General features: G+C 37.0%; 1 protein-coding gene across 15 annotated transcripts in view; it reads left to right on the top strand.

Annotated features, from left to right (window-relative positions):
- The window catches only part of LMO7 (LIM domain 7), a 191,293-nt gene that overhangs the window by 41,660 nt on the left and 122,308 nt on the right, over nucleotides 1-27,325 (top strand). For all 15 annotated transcript variants that reach the window (XM_088792916.1, XM_088792918.1, XM_088792917.1 and 12 more), the window contains exon 3: nucleotides 21,000-21,070. In XM_088792916.1, coding sequence (XP_088649042.1) covers nucleotides 21,000-21,070 — 71 coding nt within the window. The remainder of the gene's footprint in view (nucleotides 1-20,999; nucleotides 21,071-27,325) is intronic.

The following is a 27,325-nucleotide window of genomic DNA, read 5'->3' as shown; positions in this document are numbered from 1 at the left end:
AGAACCTTCGTTTTCTCATCTCGTTCGTGTATTAGTGATTTACAGGTTACAAAGAGCTTCAGATGTCAGCTATGATGTAATCTTCAAGTTTTAATTTTCTGTGATGGGATGTCTTAGACTGAATCTGGTAAATTCCACCTCTCTTCAGCTATTTGTAAATTATTGTATAAAGCCAGCGATATTGGAAAATTTAAGCATGTTTTCTGTAACTTCCCAATTCTTTGTCCTTCAGGTAATCTCCCCAGAATGTTTTAGATAATGAGAGAATGTTTTGCCTCTGAGTGTGCTTTGGTTTAGATTTTCCATGGAATTTGCCTTTATTTCATTTTGCGTAGACTTAGTAAACATCCTGTAAAAGATGGACATGAACTTGGAGTAACCCGGGTTTGTGAACCCTACTGGCCACTGGGAATGAAGCTGCAAGGCCGTTATTGAGTGTTCTTTCCCCCTTCTGGCTGGAGTTGACTCGTGTTTGTGTGAAGTGGAAGGAAACTAAAGCCTCATCCCACACTATTGTCTTCCAAAAGAATGCCAAGGAAAGAAACCAATTAAAAGATGAAAGCCTGGCAGTTTATTTTAATCTCATCTGCTTGTCCTGGGTGGCTTCCAGGCCTTGTCAAGGAGAGGAAGCAGTGGAGCCTGTGGAATATTTACTTGGGTTTGTCCTATGGAAACTAATTCAGTGCTCAGCTGTTCATGGTTTGTACCAAATGGCTCATGAAGAATACATTGAAATGCAAGCCGTGCTTTCAGGCTTCCCTTTGAATGCATAGCTCCCTGAGGCCTGTGATGGCATTTGACAGAGCCAAACATTTAAGAATGAGAGAAGATGTAAGAAGCTTTTAATGGCTTGGCTATAGATGAAGTGTCTGTGGGCTGTGTCAAATGACAAGAAAAAAAAAAGAAAAAATCAGGTAAGTAGTGAGTTTGATGTTCTTTATTCAAGGGCATACAATACGTGGGATGGGAGAGGGCTGCACCTCCCATAAGCAGTGGAGCAATGTTCTGGAAGGATTGGGGCCAGAGTGAGTTTTATAGAGTATTTGAAGCAGCAACATGGAAACAGGGCGTGATTGACTAAGAGTTTGGGGATTTCTTTATAAGGCTAAGCAGGTCCTGTTTTCTAGGGTAAGGCGAGATTGCTAAAGCTCAGTTGTAGAATTATGATTGGTGTATGTTGGGTTCTTTGACAGGTGTTTCCTGTAAATGCAGGCTGACTTTGGTTTAGATTCAGGCTACTGGACGGCCTCCATTTTGTGGGTCCCTATATACGAAGTAATTTCATCATCAGTAATTATGTATATGAAACAGGAGGTGATAAATAGGGTAGACATAGCTACTTAGTTATACCAATTTACTGGGAAATGAGGCCCCGTAAAATAAAGATTTCCCTCTTACCTTTGTCTTTACTCCCTGTAAGGGATAAAATATATTGAACTCGACTTTGTGGGAGGGATTTTTGGTATGACAGAAGGGTCTAGTGAAGTTTGTGGAAACAATGTCTGAAAACAGATCCTTACAGTGAAAGAACTGGAGAAACATTTGGGAGAAGGCGGGTGCATGTGAAATCAGTCTTCCTATGGGGAATGAGGGCACTCTACAGGTTGTGCCTGCATGATCCCCGTTTTGGATTTATTATGAGGTGACTACCAGTTATGAAGGAGGGCTAAAACTTGACTGTATTAGAATCTGTTTTGTTAGAAATATTTGTCATGTCTGATCTGACTCTTTAAGTGGCTGGATTAAAGGATAGGTAAGTTTTAAAGGAGAAGGACTTGAGAAAGTTCTAGAACACAAAGTACAATTTGAGTATAGGCATACTTCATTTTATTGTACTTAGCTATATTGCATTTTACAGGTATTATGCTTTTTACAAATTGAAGGTAAGACCCTCTACCAGCAAAGTGTTTACAACTCACTGGAGGTTTAGAGGATGGTTAGTTAGCATTATTTAGCAATAAAATACTTTTAAATTAAGTTATATATATATATATATATATATATATATATATATATATATATAGCTTTTTTAGACCTAATGCTTTTGCATACTTAGTAGACTACAGCAAAGTGTAAACATAACTGTTATATGTTATGCACTGGGAAACCAAAATATTTGTTTGACTTGCTTTATTGCAATATTCGCTTTATTGCAGAGGTCTGGAACTGAACCCACAATCACTCCAAGGTATGCCTATAATTTAGGAGAAAGCCTTAGTGAGGGATAGTGCTTCTTGGCCACCAGAGGGCAGTATTCATTTAACAAATATTTACTGAACTCCGTATTTTATTAGAGTACACTGAAAACTTTGGGAAAGGAAAGCAAGGACTGGAGTGAAGACAACTTTGTTTTACACCCCGCTCCCTTTACCTGGCTACCTTCAATAGATATTTTTTCTCTCAAACTTTTTCTTTCTCTCTAAGCAGAGTTATTCCACAGCATTCAGTACATATTTCTATGTAGCACTTCTTATATTTTCTTTAGTATGCTTAGATTTCTTGTATAATACAAATAACAAAAAAGCTCCATTTCATTCATTTCATTTGGATAAACTCATTAGAAAAAGATTGAAAAAAAATTGATAATTAGCTCCCATATTTTTCCTACTTCTGTCAATTTCCCAATACATTTAACCCAAGCAGATCTTTTCAGTAAATTGAGGAGTTGGAGCTAACAAATATATTGAAGAATACCAGCCAAGTTACATAGATCTCATATTGTTTTTGTTTCCCATCTATTCTTTGCTTCAAACCTCCCTACAAGTTTATTTTCTCAAACAACCGATAAATTTTCAGCATCCCTTTTGTCTTTTACAAAGTTGCAGCTGGCAGTAGCTTTGACAACTTTTACACCAAGCTCTCTGGTAGCTCACTGGTTGCCGAGTTACTCAGCTTTCTCCATCTTCCAGTTGTACACAGCCTGGTCTATGCTATTGAAGGCCTGATTTGTCCATTTTAAACATTTTTCTTCAAACCTGTCCCTGATTCAAATGTTGAATACATTCCTTCCACTGGATTTTATTTAAAGATTATTTCCTACAAGATGCCCCTTCATTCTTCAGTTAATCTTCTCTGGAGAGTTTCTCTTCCTCCATTACCCTCAATCATGAGGTTGGAGTTTTATGCTTGGAATGTTTTTCATGTAATTCTTGAAATTTATTCCACATATTTAAGGAAATTCCAGAACGGCACACTTCACATGCATTTATATTTGCCTTTGTTTCAGTGTTTGGTCCTTCTGTAGGGAAATCTGAGATCTGTTTTTCTAATTATCTGATCTTTCTCTTCCTGTGAGTTTGAGCTTCATCTTTAGAGTTCAATGTAACATCACATCACTTAGGCCAAGAGGAAGCAGCTCCCTTTTCTTAAAGTTCCAGTCTTCAAGAGGGTCACCCCCTCTTCAAGAAAGGTACACCTTCTCCTGCCTGGCTGCACACCCAGAAGTCTAGGCTCTGGGGGCAGACCTTCATTCCAGGTTTGGCAAGACTTCTTTCCTGGGTACAGAACTCAATGCTCAGGAATCAGGTAGAAGTTCTAGCCTGTTGACGTTTCCATGAACCATAAGTGTTTTCCAGGATACAGTGATTACAAACACAGTCCATTTTCCCAGTGGGGAGAGTCCTTACCCCTCTCACTTTGATTAAGGTGGGACAGAGAAAACTTTTCCCACCAAAGATCTGGGAGGCCTCTGAGGTGCTCCTTTTGAGGAACGTGTAGGCCAGGCTGGGGTCTTCTCTGGCCCAGATCACCTATCTGGGCCTGTTACCAGAAGCCCAAGCCCATATTTTATTGTGCGCTTTCTCCTGTATTTGTAAGATCCTCTAGGGCATGCTGTGTATATTTGTATCTATCCCAGCATTTGACATTAATGTATTTGAATAAGTGAATGAAAACACTAGAAAATTTGTCAGTGACAACAGTTGGCCAACTTTTTCGATAAGGGGCCAGATAATAAATATTTGAGGCTTTGTGGACCATGGATCTCTATTAGGACTACTCAACTCTCTGCCCATTGTAGTGAGAAATCTCATCGCAATTGATTGGCATCTGTGTTCCAATAAAACTTTATTTAGAAAATAAATAAGGATTTATTTATAAAATATAAATAAATACAACTTTATTGTGTTAGGCCTGGGTTTGTCCCATAGGCCCTAGTTTGCCCATTGCCAGCTTAAGATGTGGTTTTCCATAAAATTAGGTTTATAAGTTATTTTGTCTACCATATTGCTTTAACACAACACTAACCAAAGGCATCAAGTACATTGATTTTGTTGAATGGATGGATGAATAATTGTTTCCAAAGGCTGAATAATAATTCCTACTTGTTCTGATAATGCTTCAAGGAAGTTTTCAGAGAATATGTAAGGGCTCATCTTTACATTGTATTTGTGTGTGTGTGTGTGTGTGTGTGTGTGTGTGTGTGTGTATATGTATATGTATATATACATATATATATTTTTTAAATTATAGTTAATACTGGAGATTTAATTTTAGTAAATGAAAAGTTTTGATATGTCCATTTGGAGTATACTCTTTAAGCAAAACTGGCAGATTTTTCTAAGCCGAATTGTGACTGAGGAGAGTGTTTTTAATTTAAAAAGCTTAAAAAAAATAGTTCTGCTTCAGGTAATGTGAATATAGCCAAAATATCACACTGTTTGTAGACCAATGATCTAATGTTTGAATTATTATCCATCTCGTCAATCTCCTGGGTGTGGGTAGAGGATGTTTGTTCAGTTTAGTTTCAGAATGCAGAAAGGAGTTTATAATAAGAAAAAACTGCAGGATTTATATGGTCTTGGCCTTACTTAGTGTCACAAGTTAGTTAACTGTTAAATGTAATATGGAAATGTTTAATATAATTTCAAGGTCATCCTTGCAGCCCGCTAACCTCGTGTCCTTCCTGTCAGCCTTTGTTACTACCTAAGATGGAAGCGTTTGGGTCATGGTTCTCAACACTTGACTTTCTGGCCGAGTGCCCATGCTTCCTCCCAGATCTTTCCACTCTGCCCTCTGGAACAAATTTTGGTGAACACCTGACCTTTACCCCTTTCCTAACCCTTTCCTTTACCTCTTTGTTGTGAGAAACACCCAGTCCTCTTTTTCTCCTGTAGTCTTTCCCAGTCCCGTTGCCTGTCTTTCCCACTCCCTGCGTACCTCAGGGCTGGAACAAGTGTCCACTTTTAGACAGCCTGACATGTTCACATAGGAATGTCTGTGTCTTATACCATTTTTAAAAAGATTTTTATTAAAATATAGCTAACATACAAAATTATATTAGTTTCAGTTGTACACCATAGTTATACAACATTTATATACCTAAAGAAGTGATCACCATGATAAATCCAGCAACCATCTGACACTGTACTATGCTATCACACCACTGTTGACTTTATTCCCTAAGCTGTACATTATATCCCCATGACTTATTTGTTTTATACCTGGAAAATTTTAACTTCTTATGTCCTTTCACCTTTCCCCCCACTCTTTTTCAATTTTTCAATTACATTTGACTTTCGATATTATTTTATATTAATTCCAGGTGTATAGCATAGTGGTTAGAAATTTATATTATTTACAAGATGATCCCCCTGACTAATATCCATCTGGTGCAATACATAGTTATTACCATATTATTTATCGACTATATTCCCTATGCTTTACTTTACATCACCATGACTATTTTATAACTATCAATTTGTACTTCTTAATGACTTCACCTTTTTCACCCTGCCCCACCAGACCCCCTCCCGTCCATCACCCTGATAAATCTAGTGCCCATCTGACACCACACATAGTTATTACAATATTATTGACTATAATCCTTATGGTGTACCCTATATCCCCATTCTACAGTTTGGTTAAACTATCCCAGATCTCTCATTATTATGCTGACCTCTGATTTGCTCCTCTTTATTCCAAGAAGTCATGAGCACCTGCCTCATGACTTACTCCCACCCTCACCCCGCCATCATCCTGGGTGAATACAGTGGAGACCGTATTCAAGTTCTCTTATCTCCCAATCCATGACTTCCACTTCTACTCCAGCCACTTTCTTTGATGTCCTAATCCTGGATATAGTTGTTTCTTCACTTTTGATTTATGAAATCTCAATGTCTTACTCGGTAGCTTGCCCAATCTCTTACCTTGTAGCTTCAAGTAAACCTGCTTAGCGAAAACCCTTTACGTTCTTCTTCCTTACCAGCTACCCCTGTCTCTGCTTCCTTCCCCTGTTTGGTGTAGTCTGCACAGTCTAATGCTAAGATACTTTCTTGACAATGTCTTCAGACTTGCTCTGTTGTCCTCCAATATCTACCTGGGAATACCTGCCTGTTGACATTCTGCTCAGGTATTCTTGATCTGCACTAGCTACAGATTGTGTAGACCATACTTCTGTGCAGTAGGTCGCAAACCAACAGACCCCAGGTAGTTTCAAGGTTGTTTGTCCACTCATTGTCTCTTATGTAAGAGCTTATCATCTACCCGTGCCCCCAGGATTGCTCCTATTCCATAAATTCTCTTTCAGTTGCTTTGGGATCCTGCACGTATGCATATAGCTACTCATGTTCCTTCTGGGCCATCGAGTTTTAGCTCTTTCAACCTGGAGCTTCACTTCATGCCAGTCATCAAATGGCTATGCTGTCTCAAACAGTGTCTTCCTGGAGAATAGCCTCTCTCTAGGAGATTTAACTTATTTCCTCAGGCTTTTATAGAAGGCAGATAACACGAGTGACCTTCAGTCTTATTTTGACTTCAGGGAGTTAAAGATGACCTTTTAGGCAAAAGTCAAGCAATTCAGAAGCATCTTCCCTTGCTTAGACAAGCTAGAGTTAGTGAGGCACTGTACATATTCTTGTGCAAATCAGTCTACTCATTTTGAGGATTCAGAGTTTTTTGTTATAGAAGGTGTAACTTTACTTGATTTCTCACGTTGAGATGCCAGAAAGTGGTATGTATGGTTCTCTCTAATTCATGACTAGAGCTATTATTTTGGGTCAAGTGTGTGGTGGCTGTATCATCAGGCCTTTTGTGGTAATTCAATTAATACAGTGTCCTGGAGCATCAGCTTAAGGTTCAAAACAGTACCGTTAGTATTCATGCCATGAACTATCATTCTCATCTGCGAAAGCACTTATTAAACAGTTTGAAAAATGTACAAATATAGATGAGTAAATAATGGAGGCAATTTTAAGTCTTTTTATGTAGCAGTGACATTTGTTCTATTATTAGCCTGTTTCTGGAATATGGGCTTTCATTGTGTGGCCATTAAGGAATTCATCAAAATTTCATCTCTCCTGTGTAGGTCTCCATTGTCCGCGGCTGCCATCTGTCTCTGCTTCAGGCTGGGGTGATAATTATTTCATGTGGCTCTCCCAGTCCTCCTCCCTACCTTCACTGAATCTCTTTTCCTTTTCCTCCAGCTTGTCTGTGCCCTGACTCTATTCTCTGTTCCAGGATGTATGATAACTGTCATTATTCTCTGTTAGGGGAGGAAAATAGTCAACGCTGATTTTTGGCTTTTCCATTTCCCCTGAAGACGTTAGTTAGGCCTCTCATGTGCTGCCAGAAGCTCCCAGAGTGCTTTTCCACAGCAAAGGCACCATCTGTGTGATCAAGGACTCTTGTTTCTGAATTATGGTTTGAGAGGCAGGGAGGCTTGTTTGCTTTCTCTGCTTCTCCTACTTTCCAGGCTATCTTCTGCGATGTCAGGCAGCTTCTTGGTCTTTCTCTACCTTATCACACTTTTTTTGTTTCAGAGGGTCAAAATCTTTTTCCTGAGCTGTGCTCTTTCAGTCTCTGATTCTGAATTAAACCTTCTCTGTATACCTCAAGCCACAATTTCTCTTTTCTTTTAATCTGTTTGCCTTAAGGAGAAGTGACACAACATATTTTTTTTAATTACTCACAAATACTTGTTTTGCATGTTACACAGTGGGGAAGGGCAGGGGACGATGTCTGAACCCTCAACAGAGGTTCCTGACCTCAATAAAGTTTCAACCTAGAACAGAGGAGAAGATGAGCAAATAATGATGACCTAAGGCAGAATAGTGTTAATTACTGAATTAGTGGCTCAGAAAATCAGTGTCATAAAAGATATGGAGGGAGAAGGAATTTAGGGGGTTGCGGTGTTTGGGAAAGACAATGGAGAGGTATAGTTTGAGTTATTAGATGGAGGGACGAAGGGCATTGGAGGATATTGAGTTCTTGTGTTTATGGTGAATCAAGGGTTCATATGTGACAATCCAGGGGTGGAAGGCTTAAAGGTAGGTAGGAAGGCCTTCCTCTACTGGCCAAATGGATTTTTGGACGATTTTGAGAAATGGGTTTTTTTTTGTGACAAATCCTTTTTGATTTTTTAAGGAATGGTGGGCAGGCATCAAAATGCAGAGTAGAGCAGGAGGAGATTGAGGCAGAGAAATCAGGAGAAGATCATGGATGTGTTACATCTGCTAGAAGAGAAATGTAGAACTGGATGGAGAGGGAGAGAATTCCATGGATTTGGAGGGATAAGGAAGGTTCACTCTGATGCTTTGGGAGATTGTTAGCATTATGATTTCAAGAACTGAGGTGTGGCAGTTCAGTCTTGGGTGAGAGGGTGAGGCCTCTTACATGCTGGCATTGTGGTGACCTACGGGTGTTCAAGAGGAATTCTCGAGTGGGATCTGTAAATGAGCGGCTGGAGGCTTGCCTCCTGGGAAGGACCAGGGTTGTAAGTTTAGGACTACCTGCTTAGAGTTCCTACTTAAATTGACCAAGTTTAGAAGGTGGAGGAAGAGCACCAGGTAGGTGAGATGAAGAAGAATTTGAAGGAGGGAGTGGTTGGCAGATCAAGCTTCGGTTTCGAGGAGGGTGAAGTAATCATCTTTACGAAGCCTTCCAAATCAACCCATGCTCTTGTGCCTCCCACATAGCCTGTCACACCCAACTGCGCTCTGCCATGGATCCTTCTCGGTTTTGCCTAAACAGGCAAAGATCTTCAGTGTGTTATGATTGGCTGTCTGCCCATAATATTTCCCTCTAAACTTAAGTTCTAGTGTTGGTGAGCAGCATCCATGTATAACCTAAATTTATGAGCTTCATAGAACCCAGATTCATGAGTACCCGGGTGCTCTGTGGGATGAGAGCGAAATCATCCAGAGTATTGAGAGAAATCTTATAAATCTCACCCAGTCAAGGTGAATTACATGTGTATGGCCTTTGGCCATTTTCTATATCAGGAGTTTACTTTTTCCAAAAATGCAGATCATTCCATTTTGGGACATTTCATTATGGTAGAAAGTTGTTCCATGTAATGGGTCCCAAATCTACACTTAAACCAATTGTATACGTTGATTTGCAAATTTTCCCACAGAAAGTCTCAAGATCTATTTGTGTGTTCCAAAGCCAGTTTTGTAGGAACACATCAGAAGCTCTTGTAGAATTAATCAGGTGACAGACTGGTGGTATTATATTACTTAAAACAAAACAAAACACAACACAACAGCTTTATTGAGGTATAATTGACAAATAAAACTGTAAGATATTTCTATTTTCTTTTCTCCAAATATAACTTGACGTTGTGTTTTTAAGCTGTTTTGCTGTATGTTTTGATGTACCTGGTTCTAGACAGTAGTCCCAGGTCTGCAGTTTATACCTCTGCAATAGCACAACCGTGCCAGCAGGTGGTAGCAAACAGGAACTGATTTCTGCTTGGTTTCCTTAGACTTTCAATGAAGAACCAAAGTATTTAGAGCTGTGAGATGTGATTATTTAGTACAAATTGTTTTTCTTACAAGGAAATAAAGACTCCTAAGAGCCCTACATACCTAACACTAGAACAGTGTTTATGAGAGACCATTCTTAGCCAGACACAGGAAGGGGGTGCTTCAGGAAAATGTGGACTTCAGATGTCAGTCCAGGCCCTTTCAATCAGGATCTCTTAGAGAAAGGACTGGGACCTGCATTGTTTCACAAGCAGGTGATTCTTCTACACACTAAACTCAGAGTCAGAAAGTAGACTCCTTCTTAAGGACAGGAATTGTGCTAGGCCTTGAGGATACAAAGAAGAAATGACATAGTTTCAAACTATGGCTCCCGGTGCCAGTCAGTTGGGTGGGGTCTGTCACTACATAGAGAAAGCGTTCTCTTCAGAGCAGCCAGCCATTTCCTCAGGGGCAGCCAGTTGTACCCACTGTTGCCAGACCATTTCTTTTTTTAAAGAGAAGCTAGCCATCCAGATCTTTGTTTTGTATTTCCCAACTGCAACATACTGTGTGGACCAGAAAACCATGCCTACCGGTTGGAGTCAGCCTGTAAGCTGTGATATCTCCTTTAGGAATTTAGGCCAGTAGCGGATCCCTGAATTTAGGAATGTAGGCCAGTAGCGGAGCTCATCAACAAATATAGATGAGTAAATAATGGAGGCAATTTTAAGTCTTTGCATTTGCCATATAGTGATATGAACGGCATGGGTTGACGTGAGTAGAAGGTGCAGTGGAGGGGCAGCGGAAGCTACCAATAATGCTTGAGGATGGTCTAGCAGACTTTCTGAAGGTGAGTTCTCAAGGTCACCAATATTTGGTGAAAATAAACTCATTTGTTAGTATGGGCAGCGTCCTCCCTCTGTTATCCTAACAGGGAACCCGCACATCTATGTTTTTATGTCTCAATATACCAGAATAGTGTTAAAAAATTAATTTCAGTGATTCAACTTTTATAACCTTGAGGCAAATGCGTTCAGTCAAGAGAAGTAAAGTTATTACTCAGTCAAGGATATTTTAAACTAATAATTACGATGTAGAGCCATCAGTATATCTACTTTTGAGCTAAATAAACTGGAAAATTTGTTGGCACCTATTAAGGCCCTGGAAGGCATCTAGGAGAAACTTTGTTACTGTAAGTCGTTTTAGTAAAACTGATTTCTTAACCGTGCTGTGCTGGGATTATAATTAATTTGAAGCAGAAGTTAATGTGGAGGTGCCATAAGCCCGTTCACTGTGGCCCACTTTCTTGCACCTTAAGTGTGTTTTCTGCTTTGGAAACATGTAAGTAAAGTGAATTATGAAAAAAGGCCATGAATGCACTTTAGAAAACTTAGAGTTGTGGAATTGTTTAGATATAATGTAAAGACGGCACATTTGAAAAAGAAAAATAGCTGCAAATATGTAAAAGGAAATATTCTAATATTAAAGCATTTCTGTGTGTGAGGTAGGAGGGCTGGAAATTCCACTTTCCACATTTAGACCTATTCCTATAAAATTATACATAACTTTCTAAGGGAGGTAGGCACTTTGAGTACAGAAATTAATAACTTACATGGACTTTCTGTGTATGGGGTATGAGATGGCATCACAGGCCTTTGCAACTATCTTTTAAAAACCCATCTTGATTGAATTTGAATGAAATACACAATTTTCTAAGTGTACAATTCTTTGAGTTTTTTTAAGAACATATTTATTGAGATATAATTCCCAAACCATACAATTCACTCCTTTAAAGTGTACAAAAACATTGCTTTTTAGTGTATTTACAGAGTTGTGCAACCATCACCACTGCCTAGTTCCAGAACAGTTTCCTCAGCCCCTGTACAGAGAAACCCTGTACCCATGATCAGTCACTTCCCATTCCTCCCTTATCCTAAACTCTGGCAATCACTAATCTCCTATCTGTTTCTGTGGGCTTGCCTATTCTGGGCATTTCAAATAAATGGAGTCATATCATAGGTGGTGTTTTGTGTCTGACTTCTTTCACGTAGCCTCACGTTTTCAAGGTTTATCCATGTTGTAGCGTATACGAGTCCTTCATTCCGTTTTATGACTGAATGATATTCCATTGTGTCATTATACCATGTTTGATTTATTCATCAGTGGATGAACGTTTGGGTTGTTTTCATATTTATGGTTCATGTGACTAATGCTGCTATGCACATTCATATACAGGTTTTTGTGTGGACGTATGCTTTTATTTCTTTTTGATACCTGGGAATAAAGAATTCCTAAAAATTTATTGCTGATTAGAAGGGACGTTGATGAGTAGGTACCAGAAGAATCACATTGTTAGCCTGTAGTAGGAATCCATCAAGAATCATTTATAGAACTTCTGTGTTGCAGGTCATGTCAACCCCATCCCTTAATATCAAACTTATGCTGGAGAGTAAAGTATATCTTAGGTACTAAGGTGTAACTATCAATTTGAATTTCATATAAAATAAGTAGTGACTCTCACCTATAATAAGACACACTATTTCTGAAAATGAATGTTTCCCACAGCGATGACTCCCATAGTAATCCACAGGAGATAAGCAGGTAATTGTTGAGACTTGCTGATGTGTGTGAGACATTTCTGCAAAAAACAATGACGTCTCTTGATTCTTGAGAACCTATGATTATATTAAACATTTGAACTATACTTAACATGTACTGATAATGGATGTTCACATCTGTGTGTGCCTTGTGTGCTAGTTATTTAAAAACTTCTTGATCTAGAAAAAAATAATAATTTATGCGTAGACTAGGCCTTTCGTAGACTTTTCCCTTGGAATATTTTTCCCTGTTGTCTGCAACAGCATAAATTAGAGTATGAACCTGTATTTATAGACGAAACATACTTTATACTTTATATGCTACCCGTTTGCTGTAGTTTCTGTGATTGTTAACAGAACAAGGAGAGCTGTAAAACTTGAGCACATTTTTGTGTGTGTTTTTAGTGAACTTAACTAGGGCTCAGGTTGTCCTGGATTTCATATCTAGGTGAAACCTGGCATGTAAATTATAATCCTGGAGCAAATCTTCCTTTCTTGCCTTGGTTTTATTTTGTTCTTTACCGTTGTTTTTTATTTCTAGCTTATTAATAATTGTGGTTGAGGAAAAAATAATTTGAGACTGGAAGCTAAAAATTGGTAATGGTATAAGGCAGTGGCCACTTCTCCTGGATCAGAAATTGTGTTTAAACTCATCTTTTTTGGGTCCCCAAAATTTGATTGTACCTGACATTTAGCCTAATGATGACTGAGGAAGAATTTGGAGTGTTTATAAAGACAATTGGCTTTTAATTACCCAGAGACACAAGTGAGAGGTTCGCATTTTGCTGGCTTTGTTTTTCCTTCCTGGCAGCATGAAGACTTGGGGGTCTTTCCCAAGAGAAGGTGAAGGGGGAGCTGTAATTTACCCTAGACACTGAGACAAAGGGTTGAAGTGGGACAGCGGGGCCGGGAAACTGTTTCGATTTTTTACCGCTAGGAGGCTTTTGGATTCCATTTATCATTCAGTGAACTGTGCAATTCTGATTACCACTATCTCGGAAGACTGTGAGTTGGCTTTGGTTTTGCTATCAAGTGATATTAGTATTGGCAAAAATGGTCCTGATATACTCTGGGATGGTATGTAGCACAAGGCCCAGTCTTAGGAGAGACTTGAGAACTTCGCCACTAAAAGCAATGTTATTTGCTGAATACACAATATGGGTTGACCAGGAACATGCTGTAATTCAGAGGGTTAACCACGTTTTTCAGAGATGCTTCGGCTTAAAATGCCATTTTAACCACATATTTCAAAACAGGGTTAGACTTTCAAAGAGGAATTTTTAAGAATTGCTACATCTGACCTTTTATATTCCTCGTGCCAAGCACCATGCCAGGTACGTGCTTAGCAGTTGTCATTCCATGATTTTAGAATGGATGAATAAATGAGTACTTTCTTAGCATCTTTGGTTCAGACACACTGTTAAGTGGAAAGTTAAGTTCTAGCCTATTCTTTAGTTTGGAAACATTTTCCTGTAGCAAATCAACAATAGTGACAAGCTCCTAGCTTTGAAGGTTTCATTCAAGAATATTCCCTTTCAAAAAGGTGTATCACTAGTGTGACATGTTTTCATGGACTCTTGTATGTTTTTGTTCTTGATCTATGGACAAAACCAGGATATGCAGTCATTCCTATGCAGTAGAAGGCTACTTTAGTAGGTGAGTTCAGGAACTGAGGCAGGTTCTTCCTCCAAAACACAACCAATTCTCCCGCCCTCAGACACATGAAACTTAATCATCAGTTTTGTCTTCATTTTTGTCTTGTTTTTCCTTGCTTAAATATTTGTAGTGAAAATATTCATAGGAAGAGTAATTAGATTTAACATAAATGATCAGTATGTGTAAGCCATGTTTCAGCAAATGAGAAGTTGGGTAAGATAGTCCTGCCCTTGAGAGTATGCAGTGTAGACTTGGCCAGAAGCATATGGAAGTGGGTTGCTAATTATACTGTAGAGTTCACTCAGTGCTTTCACAGACACTCTCATTTGATGCTCAATTCTTGTTGTGTCGGGAGCTACTTATTGACCTAGGTTCTCAACTTATGCAACTGTATCGTAACTCAGCTTCTTCATGTATAAATGGGGTAAGAGCACCTACCACATAGGGTTGTTGTGAGGATTAAGGGAGATTGTGCACAAGAAAAGAGAGTAAGTGTTGGTTGTCATCATCTGGGAAACTGAGGCCTGGGAAAATTAGGAAACTTTATTACACGAGGAACAAGGAAAGAGCCTGGACTTCTGTCTCAACTTTTCTGATTCCAACTTTCTTTTTTTCTTTTTATTTTTTTAGCCCATTCTGTGGGAAGAACTGGCTTCTCTAACATCATGAATAACTTTTTCAATAATTTTACTCTGGCAAAGAGCTAGGAGGTAGGCATTTGTTCTATTTAAATTATGTTTAGTTTTTAGTTAATGTTTTTGACTAAAATCAAAAACATTTTGTGTGCCATAATCTTTGCACTTGTAAGTTTTTGGCGTGTGTGACCAAGGCAATCTGTCAGTTATTGCATCATAAATAATGATATAGACATAATGATATGGAATTCATTATAAAAATTGGTCCTATTTTGTGGAGTCATAGGATTATATAATGGTTGCTTCAACAGTGAAGTTTAATGGAAGAAAGGAGGAAGCAGTGTTTTTTTAATTCCTTGACAGTTTTAAAGACAGACTGAAAAGCATGGCAGCTCCTTCAGATGTGCTGGTCTTGGGCTTCTTGCAGTGGAAACAATGCATCTTTCATTTCGAAGGTGAACACTCAGTTATCTGAGTGGAAAATTAAGGCAGACCCATATTTTGTGAATTGTTTCATGATGTAGATCCTGTGTTCCACAGTGGCTTTTGATGGTAAATGTTCCTTGGTTTTTGTTTGTTTGTTTTGTTTTTTGTGTTACTGTTGTTGAAATGATTGGCATGATGATGAATGTTATGTATGTATCTTAAATATCATGATCTAGTAGCTGATCAATCAATTAGTAGGTAACAATTTGGAATCAACTCTGAGCCCAGCTCATCACCTAGTTTTAGTCGGCGACCATCTCTTTTTTAAAACAAGCTCAAACTGGCACTGTGGTTTTGCACTTTGATTTGTACAAAAATGTGGTAGAGAGTGCTTTGGGATTCTAGATGTCTTTAAAATGGCTGCTCAAAGGAATTGAAAAATTTGAATGAGTGCCTGCTGACCTGCTTTAATGGGTGTTTTGCTGATAACCCGTCTGGTATAAGTAGTCTTTGAGACATTCCCAGAATGTTTGGGATTTAAATCATGTGGATTATGTGGTCAGAATTGGAACTGAGAGATGCAGCTTTAGAGAAAGGTGGTGCTTATGTTGGTGGGAAAATCTCATCCAGCAAGAGGATTAAAATGAAACCATAAACAAAAGAGTAAAGGGTATGACGGTAATTCCATTTGTTGATTGAATTAATATGTTCATAGGAAAAGAAATAACTTCTGAAACTTGTGAACTTGGCACTGGTTGCTTGTAGATTTAGCTGATAGATATTTTCTTCCACAAAATATGCCCTTTAAAACACTTGGTATCAAGGGCTTCTCTGGAGGCTAGGTGGTAGGACAGGTTTGGCAGCAGTGTTTGTGCAAAGCATGTTTTCAGCCTACTGCTCTGCCCTTAATGTTTGGGAGAGTAATTATAACTTCACAGGAAGCATCTTGCCCAAGATTCCTTGGGCCCTGTCGCTCCTTAGTTTTCGTTTCAACAGGATGGCCAGTCAGTGCACAGGGCCACATGGCTGGAAGAAGCAGTAGCCTCAACTAGAGTGTGCAGTCTGTTTTTTTTTTTTTTTTTTTTTTTTTTTAAGAGAAGTCAAATATTTTCACATATTATTTGTGTACTGTGAAGAAGATAGGGCAAATATTTTTTTCCCTTTAAAAATTAGGGGACTGAATAGTGATTTGTCAGAAGAAATATATAGAGTAAGATGGGTCCAGGATTCAATCCCAGATCTTCTCATCTGATGTACATCTCAGGTTATTTAAGGTGGTAATGATTTTATTTAATTGTGTTAAGAAATTTGGAAAGAGGCAAGGAAGAGGAAAAAAAAACAAGTTTTTATAGAAGGCAAGGTGTGGCTGTTGAATACATTGTAATTACTCCTGTTGGTGTTGACTTTTGATAACTCAAGTGGGAAACACGTCTCAATTTAGTTCCTATGAATCACAATCTCATTACATAAAATGGATCACACCTCAAATAACTTGCTAATGAGTAAGGTTCTGAATTATTGGAAAACGCAATGAGTAATTGTTAGTTTAGAACTACTAGACAAACACTTGTTCTTTCAAAATTCTGGAATGTATCGTTCAGCACACTGAATTCTTAAAATAAGGATAGGTTGGTATTTTAAAGTATGATCTAATTTTTGTGGTGCAAACTGCCTTCACTATATTTTGAGTCCGTTATAGACCTCTGTAATTTTTATAGTCTCCAGGATACAAAAGGTATTCTCGTAGATCTCTATCGTGTGGTAACTCAGTCTCTTTCTTTAAGTAAAAGGATATTACATCTGGCAAAATGGACTTTGTTTGTGAAGATGAAACTTTGTCTTCATTCTACAGATGGAGAGTGACAGCTGACAATGCTAGCTAACTAATACTAATACTAGTGAATGGTCCTCCTGAGTCAGGCAAGTGCTGAGCGCTTCATATGCAGGGTCTCATTTAATTCTCAGAGTTACCCTGTGAGACAGATATTTTGTACCTCCATTACACAGATTGAAAAACTGAGGTTGAACAGCTTGTCCAGAGTTATAGGCAAGAGATGGCAGAGCCAGGGTTCACAGGCTGCAGACCCCCCCCCCCTCCCCATCCGGCCTCACGCAGCAGTGGTAGATGCCCTGTTGTGTGTTTCTTATTAAGGAATGTGGCCCAGACAGCTGCTGTAGACTGACAAGTTCTGATGTAAATTTATGCTTTTTTTTTTGGTTTAAGACTTTTGGAAAACTATTTTTGTTTTAGTTCCTTAGGAGGGGTCTTAGATGAGTTTATATTTATATGAATTGCTAATTAAGAATTTTACTTTACAATCAGATGTTTTGAGTAATTGTGGTAGCTATTTGAACATTGTTCATATACAGTTTGAACATTTTTTAATGTTCATAAAAATGTCCAGAGAAACTTAGAATATTTTAAGAGAGTTTTTCATGTTGTTGGAGTTTAGAGTGCCATATTCTCTCTCTCTCTCTCACCCCCCTTTCTTTCAGACAGACACACACACACACACTAATTATTCATTAAGGTACCAATCTCTTTTATCCAGGAAAATTCAAAAATTTTAATTGAATTTTTTTTATTTATTGAGTTACTATTTATACCCTTAACAGGGGACGATTATTTTTGAAGGCATATTGCATAATATAATACACTAATTTAGATTTAAAAAGACCTAAATACAGATTGAAGACAGTTTTTTTTTAGTTTCGAAACATTTAGTATCTGATTCAATTGAGACACTTTCATAACTGAATACTTATAATATGCTGTAGGTTTTTCGTGTCTCTTACATGTGGATGATTCTGTAACTTTCTAGAAAACTAAACTTTCTGAGCCTCAATGTTCTCACTGGTGAAATGAGAATTGTAAAGACAATTAAATTTAAGGACTGTGTGGATTTCATAGATAATAAGAAAAATTACCTGGCATAAAAACTGGTGTCTCCCTTCTTTTATTTTTTAGATATAGGAGGTACAGAAAATTGACTGGAATCTGATGGATTTTGACCTCTTTTGAATGTTTTTTTTTTAAAAATATTAATTTGTGTATCTATTGAATAAAAATCACCTCTGGTTGTAATAAATATTAAAGTTAGCCCATAATTCCGCCACTTAGAAATAGTTACTGTTAATATATTCATTCCATATTCATTTATACAATGCATACTTATACATTTATAGTAATTGGGATCATACTCCATGAGTTATATCATAAATTGCTTTATAATTAACATATTAAGGATTCTTTACAAATAATCTACTTTCATGACATGAATTTAAATTTCATGTAGTTTTCTGTTTGATGGTTATATATCATAATGTAACCCATGTCTTATTGTTGGGCATTCAGGATGTTTGTAATTGTTGCTGTTATACGTAATACTGTGAAGCAGTTCTGTTTATGTCTTTGTGTTCTTGTCCTGTTGTCTTAATATAAATTCCCACATCTGTACACAGTGTGCCTGAAAGGATGCATATTTAAGACTTCAGATTCATAGCACAAATTGCCTTCTAGACTGGTGGTATCATTTTATATTATCTTCAGTATTTTACAGAGCATGCCAGATTCCCATGTCCCCAAAATGCAGATAATTAAATAAAAATCTTTGTTTAGTTTTCCTATTGTTTTCTTTATAAATACATTATAAATAGAGTCTGGTATTATATTATGATTATTTAGATTTCGGTAAGCACACACACACACACACACACACACACACACACACACAAGTACCTTAATATCTTGATATATGGAAGGAAGTGGTCTGAAATCTGTGTGCTATGATTTTGCCTTTCTGTAGTCTTTTTGGGGAAATGAATCGTTCTGGATAGTTAGGTTCTCTGAATAGCTCTGTATATTCCATTATTTCTATTTGATTAATTAATATTCCGAATATAATTCAGACTTGTTTATATGGTGCAGAGGAATTCTTTTCAGGGTTAATTATTGGAGTTTGTTGTCAAAGTATTAACAATGCATGTAATGAGGTTAAGCATATATTGATGCTGGCTACCTTCAGGTATTTGATTGCACAGTATCTTGGCCAGTACAAGCTAATAAGCAGGTGATGTTTTCCCTGGTTCAGATGAACAGACTGGATTCAGAGAGGTTATTTAATTTGCTTAAGATCACACAGCCATTAGGTAATGACAGTGGGGATTGAATATACTTTTGTCTGACTTGAGTTCTTTCTCTTTCCATTTTGTCACTTGCTGCACTCTGCCCTCTTGATTGGCCCATCCAGTGCTGTTAACTGTTAATCTTTACTGCTGTCCATGTGTCTGTAGGGCACAGCCTTCTTTCTTGTAAAGTACTGCCTCTATGAGAATAGAGCTGCTAGATTGTTTCAGTGGAGGACAATTAAGTGTTGGTGGCACTGAGCCACTTTCCTATGACTAGAGAAAATGGACTTTGACATCTGCTTTGATGTTCCTGGGACTTTTGATGCTGTTTGGCTTTGGACAGGAGTTCCCAGATAAATGTCATATTACTATATTTTCACTGGTTGGGATCAGTGCTCATCTTGAATTTTGTTGGATCTGTTTGGGGAAAACTCAAGAGTTTGTGCTACACAGGTTACGTGGGATAATCCATAGGCCTCTTAAGGTTATCTCTCAACAAATGCACCGTTCTGTTTGGATATGTTCTGCTGTGCTTTTAAACTTTTTGTTTTACTTATGTGGCTGTGAGCTTCTTACATGGGAAGAGCTGCCTGTTTTTTTTTTTTTGTTTGTTTGTTTGTTTTTTATATCTCTCTACCCAGTATCCAGGTAAATGCTTGTAACAGAGACACTCAGCATATGTTTAATTCCTGCAGCAATGTAGCCCTTCTGTAGATTAATGTCGTGTATAGGAAGGGATCTTCTACCAGCTTATGAGACACTAACTTTAATTCTAAAATGAACCATTATTTTGTCCGTTAATAGATAGTATGACTAGCTATAGCTCTGTTGGGCATTGTGGAAACAATGCAGAAGACACATAGCGATTCTAGGTGGATGGAAAAGCTAGCAGTGGTGAGTCAGGACAGCAGGGACCCTGTGGCTTACCGAGCATTTAAGATGAATAAATTTCCCAGTCAGGTTTCAAAGACCGTATTTCTCCCTGAAGTGGCAGATGGAGCAGGGACTCCTGCTGGCAGGTGGTGGATAAGTCTCTTGGGGGGCTGGTGTCACTGCTGTTACAGTGCCTCCTGCCCACACCTGTAGCTGGGGACCCAGTCCCACGAGTGGTTCTTGGAGCAGCTTTTTCCCACTATGGCCTCCATTTTCTCTGCTACTCTGTCCTCTATGGATTCCCCATCCCTCCACCCTGAAGAGACAGAATCTGTAGATATTGTCCCAGCAGTTTCACTAAGATCATTGGTGGTGGTAACCTTAGGTGGCCTGGTCTTTTGTAATAGCCTTAAGTGGGGGAATTGTTTAAAATTAGTACCATCTACCCTTTGTGTTTTTTGTCTCTTTGTGTCCGGATTTAATAATCTTCTCCTTAGGATGCTTCAGTAAATAACTCCTTACTCAAATCAGGGCCATTTCATGAATACATTTAAGGAGAGTTATGCCCTCTGCTATTTAGTTTTGTAATGAAACTTGACTTAAGATTGGAATTGAAATTAGTGCTGTGCATATATAGTGGTATTTCAAGTTTATGCCTTAATCTGTTTTTATTTACTCTTAATTGAACAGATCGTCCACAGGGTTTTTTCTTTTTAATAGAAAATATGTTTGAAATTTAACTTCTAACTTTTGTCATCCATCCATTCTACAGTATAGAAAACGCTCATTGTGGTTTTTCCTGTTTATATTTCTTATACTAAAACAGTTAACCTCTCTCTTTGTAACATAGAACCACATACAATTTTTCATAAGGAATAACTTTTGATATATGCGTATCCTTCAATTGTCATGTTAAACACATATTAATTAATCTAGTGCTGGATTTGACTTGTGTATTACCCCTGATTAACAGAAAATAAATGCCCAAATCTGTCTTTCAGGCAGTAACAGAGAAGAATTTTGAAGCAAAGGATTTTCGAGCCTCTCTAGAGAATGGTGTTCTGTTGTGTGAGTAAGTATTTAAAGCATTTAAATATTTCAAAAGCAAAGGTGTGTGTGTGTGTGTGTTAGGAAGTGTATTCACTCCCCTCTCCATGGCTACCATAGTCACAGATATGTTTTCTTGGTAACAAGTGAGATTTGATCCCTGCAAATTGACACCCCCATAGTACCAGACAGTAGGAAGGGGTTATCAGTCTCTGTATCTAAAGATAGCATTGGTGAAATATATATTATTTTAAATTAGTAAACAAGAAAGATTCTATTATTGCTTGATGGGCCAGTAGGAGTGTGTGGTTGAGGAGAAAGCCTTATTACATTGCACCAGCTATCACTTACTCTGATTATTTTAATGTATGGAATTGTTGGGTTTGAAAGTTAATATTAAACACTTTTTTTTCAACAATAAATAGTGATGATTGTAGAACAAATTTGGGCAGTAGCAAATTTTTCTTTTAAGCTTTATGTGGAGTCATTACATTACCACAATCAATTTGAGTCACAGGCCATTGATTTAATTAATGTATTATTGAGAATCACATCCCCGGCTTTGATTATCATAAGTAAAATAGGATGGTGCCATGATTGATGGTATGAGGCCTGCATTATATGTTTAGTGTAATGGTTTGTTCCCCAATGGCTGTGTAGTACAGTTAGCTAAGTATGTGACCTTTGGGGGTGAGGGGTAGGCAGGCCTGTAAGGTATAAGGATGAAGGTGTGAGGGTCCAGGTTGCAGAAGTGAGCAAATAAATGATAACAATGTACTTGAGTATGCACCCACATTTTTGAACGCTCTTAAGTATACCGATCTAGGCACTTACTGCATAGGTATTTATGGAATCTGTCCGCAAGTAAGCACTGGGAGTGTATGTGCTTGTACTGAGATGATTTTGATTATTCTGTTAAAGGAAGGTTGTTTGCAGCAAAGATCAGGAATCAAAGGGTCTAGGTTTGATTCTTTGCTCCATTACTTTGGACATTTGAGCAAGTGACTTAATATCTGAGCCTTATTTTCTCACCTATAAAGTGGAGATCAGGATATCTGATTTGCCTACTTAACAGGGTTGCAAAGTTCCATAAGACATATGGAGCTTCATAGGTTTTTATAAACTATCAAACTTTGTATAAATGCAGGTTGTTGCTAGGAAGATGGTGGCCATGTAGATAATAGTCTGTACTTCATCAGCTCTTTTGATAGGTGTTCAAACTTCTTTGTCTGACAGCAATATTATTAAGTTGAACTCTATGAAGTTGTCAATATTTAACCATCTGTGACCTACAGAAATGTCAAGTTCATGTGGTTCCAGCTAATATGTCTTAGGACAGGCATATGAAGAAGTTTAAGGGATGTATCTTGACCTCTTCTAATGTCACATTCAGAACTGTCATTGCCAAATAGTGTTTAAACTAATTTTAGTAGGCTATGTGGTCAGCCCAATTGGTCACTGATAGGAAATTACTTAATCTTGATTTGAAAACTGAATGATTTAAATGTGTTCAGAAGATGGAGGGGCAAAGATGTCTCAGAAAGACATTTTTGTGAAAACCACCTTTGCTATAGACTATTTAGAGGTTTGCAGCCAAAACTATGATATCAATTGTAAGCCCCAGAAGTCAGGTGGGTTTAGGCAGGAAGTGTGCCTATGAGGCATGGAATTGCTCAGACATGTGAGAGCAAATGGGCCAAATAGTTGATCTTTCCAAAGAAGTCACTTTGTGGTTATACACTATTGAACAGTAACTCAAAGCATTTTTAGAGAACCCCCTTTTGGGGGGCATTCCGTAGCTAGGTCATTAAACATACTTGATAGTGACAACTTAATTTTTGATTTAAAATGCAATTTATGCATGAGGCTGGGCTCTGAATGATTTAGGGTGATTTCTGAAAACTGTACCCAACCTGTTACCAGGGAGAATATTCACAATTGATGGAAAACTGTTTTGATCACAAGCAGTACTATTAGAATAAATACATAAGTTCTACCTTAAAGGTCACATGCACACACAACATTTGGATGCATGTTTAGAAATATATTGGTTTTTTTAAAACGTCACTTTAATTCACAACTTCCCAAAGCTCATTGTTAGATTGTTTCCTAACGGCAATAACACCAGCTTGGCTTTTGTGCATTACCAGGTAAGTCTAATCAATCTGTTTAGTAACCAGGATTCCTTAAATGAATGTTTCCCAAATGTAGCATAAGTGACCATTAAGCCTGGAAGTCAGCAATTGTAGTTTACTGTGGGACACGAAAGTACTGCATGATATTTGTATTAAAAAGGTATTTTTCTTAATTCTGAATCACATTGTTTTAGCTATTGGTTAATGAAGGCATGTTAATGTAAAAGGTACAGTGTTGGGGGGAAAAAGTCCAGGTAACTGTATTCTGCATAAATCCATAACTAAAGAAAGCCTACCTCGTTGGTCTATAAGCAGGCATCACCGTTTGAGCACATCCACCTGAGTTATGATGCCTACGAGGAAAGCAAAATCCATTGTTCAGAAGCCTAGTATTATAAGCCCAGACTTTAAGTTAATGGTAAATACAGTGATTGGTCTGTCTGTGAGAGTTTTACCCACAAGAGATCTAGAGTTTTGGCTGAAATATGATCAGGATATTTTAAAAATCTGAATTCATTTTCTTACAGGAAAAGGCTGACTTCTGTTTGGCTCACTGCTAGAAAAACTACCAATCCTTGTGAAATATAGGGTCTGCTTGTAGCCTATTAAAAATCTCTAGACATCCTAGTTCATTACTACCATTAAAGAGGTGTCTTGTAATTTTATCTAGTAATTTCAGTCCTTTATCATTTAGTAATAGTTAATCCTTTTGAACTGGCATTCTGAAATATCAAAATGAAGAATTGGAAGAAGTGAGCTTATTTTAGCTTTCACCCATCTGGCAGTGTACTGACATTTCTGATAGTCTAAATTGGGTATAAACTGAGCACTGAGGTGTCAGACAAGGTATACATCTGAGTAATGAGGATATTATGTGCATTTATTGCCTTTCAATCTAATTTACTACTGAAATTAGTATCTTCTGTTAATTATTATAGTATCATTTAGTGGGATCTAATGATTTGAGGGCTAAAGAATACTCTGCTGGTTAAAGCCTGTTGTAGTAATTCTTTAACCTTATACCTTAAATATGTACTCTCACTTGGCTTTACTAAACAATGAGATGTGAACAAGATCTAATTTTGGTTTTTTTCCTAATTAATAAAAGTATTGACAAGAACCTATAATGTTATTTGAAGTCAACAGGTTATCGAAGTAGTTTTTTGATGGAATGAAGGCTCTTGTTATAATTTTTTTTATGAATTTTATTAATACTACTCATTACTCTGTCTGCTATCTTCAATGTTTATTAGTGTTTATAGGATCATCTTACTGTATAGTTAAAAATATATGAGGTTTGCTACTGCATACCTATCTACAATCCTCTCTTGCTCTGTGGTTCTAACAGAATTATTTCTCTTTGCCAAACATATTTAGTGGAATGTCCAGCTTGATACGAGCTAGGAATTTCACACTTATGAGAATAATCTTAGAAATATTCAAATGAAAACATTCTTTATTCTCCTTTTCGAAATAAGAAGATTTATTTGAAGATAATCCTATTGGGTGTGTCTCTCTTTAGTCAGTCTATAATTCCCATCCCTGGAATAATGCCCTGTCTTTGCTGTGTCCCAAGTTAGCTATGCCTGAGAAGTTTATGCCTTTTAATGAGAAAACTCTTCTCACACTGTCACCAGGCCTTGTTTTCCATGGCTGGCAGCTTGGAAAGCGTGGAGCAAGAGGTTCACTTATTGGTTTGAGAAATCCCGTTTCTGTTTATATCTGCTACCATGTTATGACTGTGCTATCTGCCCCAAAGTACCATAATATTTTGTTAAAGATTTATTCAATAGAAGAAGAAAAAATATTTTAAAATACTATTAATTTACTCTGAGACACTTAGGTGATTGTTTTAAGACATCAGACAAGATAGAGAACTTTGTCACTTTTCATTTATGCCAACAGAACTCCGTCCTTTGTTACGGTAGGGGATGTTCACATAGTGAATGACAGTGACATTCGTGGGTCCTTGTGGCTTCTCTGCAGTGCTCCATGTAAAGCCAAGAGGCTCTTGTGTAACGGCGAAGGCTTTTTCTTAGAGCTCTTTCTGGTTTTGAATTTCCTGAGGAGGACAATTGTTTCCATACAGCTCTCCAGCTTGCCAACACTATCTATTAATCCTGATTCATATTGTAGCCATTTGAAATTTAAGTAATATATAAAAGTATTTTTTCCACTTAAAGTAGTATAAACTTTGATGTTTCCATATCATTTGATAACCCAACAGTAGGTAAACAAAGATGCAAGTTCATGAAATAATTTAAAACGTGTAAACTGCTTTTTCTTCATGGTAGTATTTTGTAGTTACCATCTGTGTACTCTCTTTTTCAGCTTCACAGTCAATTTTTTTCTGTAACTCTATATCTACATATAGCGAAGACATCATTTAAAAAAAGCATATCATGTTGAAAGTGAGCTTGGCACACATCAATTTAAAAATTCACTTCTGTTATAGTATTATGATAATCACATTGTTCAGACTTATTGCAAATTTTGCAAAAGTTTTATATATTGTGGCTGCAAACTTGAAGGTAGAAAGTTCACATATGTTTTGTAAACCTGCATGTACCATAGGCTTTCTCACCCTAAATATTAATGACTAAGAGGAGAATCTATAATGTTTCAGCGATAGGGCCTTTGAGAAATAGATGAAAATGAAGGTTCACTAAAAACAAAAGGGAGAAATATATGTGCTAAATGTAGATGATGTAAACAATTTATATTCAAGTTGATCAGCAGGAGGTTATTGAAGTAGGTTTTTGATGTAATGACGGCTTTCGGGTGGACACATGGAAAACGATGCATCGGTCATGAAATGGTGCAAGTCTGGGGATTCTGGTAAGTGCACTGAGAAGTGAATAAGGGGAATGAACGTTGTGATAAAGACAAATATATAATGGCATCACATAAATGAAAAGTCGAGTCATTATCTTAACAAGAGACTTAATCTCTATCATTTTTATGTACCAACAATTGTCAGTCAGAAAATTAGATGGGATATAGTGGATAAAAGGAATAGTGACAATAGTGACAAAGTTGAGAACATTATTTACTTTGAAGAAATGTGGGACTTATTTTATATATAGAAAATAAAATGGTAAGCTATAAGGTTTAAGAAATGGAATGAAAAGCTACATTTCTGTATAGGGTAGTAGATGTCAAAGTTAGTTTATAGTTTTAATCTAATACCCATATAAAATCTAGTCATATTTTTCTTAGAATTAAGAATTAGTTTAATATTATATGAAATAATAAACAAATGAGCATAAGAAAAATAAAAATTTCTGTGGAACAAGCCTGAGCCAATATTAAAACACATGACAAAGCACAGTGTTTAATAATTATGGTTTGATTTATAAATGTACATATTAATGTAATAGCAGGGTTCAGAAAAACCTTCTTATAGGTAAGAATCTGTGATAAAAGAGATAAGAGAAAATGGAGAAGAGATGAATCATTCAGCTCATTGTATTGGGATAAATAATTATGTAAGAATTAATTTAAAAAATCATATACAGGAATACAGTATAGATTAAAGTAACAGAAGCTGGAAAAATACACTTGAAGAGTTGAAAAAAGCTTTGGAGGCAGTTTAAAATTCTAAACTTCCAAGGAATATGAAAAAAATAGATTTAAATATATAAAAAAATCGATATTTTGGCAAGTAACATTCTGAGAAAAATATTTTGAGCAAAAAATGACTTAAAGATTACCAGAGTTCAAATAAATTGATAAGATACACATTTCAAAACCGCAGTAGACAAGTGAGCAAAGTATATGACCAAATAATTCACAAATGAAGAAATAGTACAAGAGATAAACAGTAAAACTTTCACCTTCATTAGTAAGAAATAATTATGCTAAAATCGATACTATTTTTAGTTGAAAGTAGTAAATAATTTAAAATTTGTTATAAAATGCTTATATTGTAGCAAAATGGTCCATAATATTCTCAAAATGACCACTTGAATATAAACTGGTATAGCTCTGAAGAGCAATTTGGCCATACCTATCAAGTAATTATATGCTACTTTATTTAATGATATAAACATATTTATTTACCATAAAAAGACTTCCCAATAATCCTTCTTTTGGGAATCTAAGAAAAGATTACAAAATGGAGGAAACGATATTTGAAAGCACTT

Source organism: Rhinolophus sinicus, chromosome 16 (assembly GCF_057876585.1).
Source record: "Rhinolophus sinicus isolate RSI-liver-muscle chromosome 16, RSI-T2T, whole genome shotgun sequence".
Classification (NCBI taxonomy): domain Eukaryota; kingdom Metazoa; phylum Chordata; class Mammalia; order Chiroptera; family Rhinolophidae; genus Rhinolophus; species Rhinolophus sinicus.
This window is presented reverse-complemented; position numbering and strand designations above follow the sequence as displayed.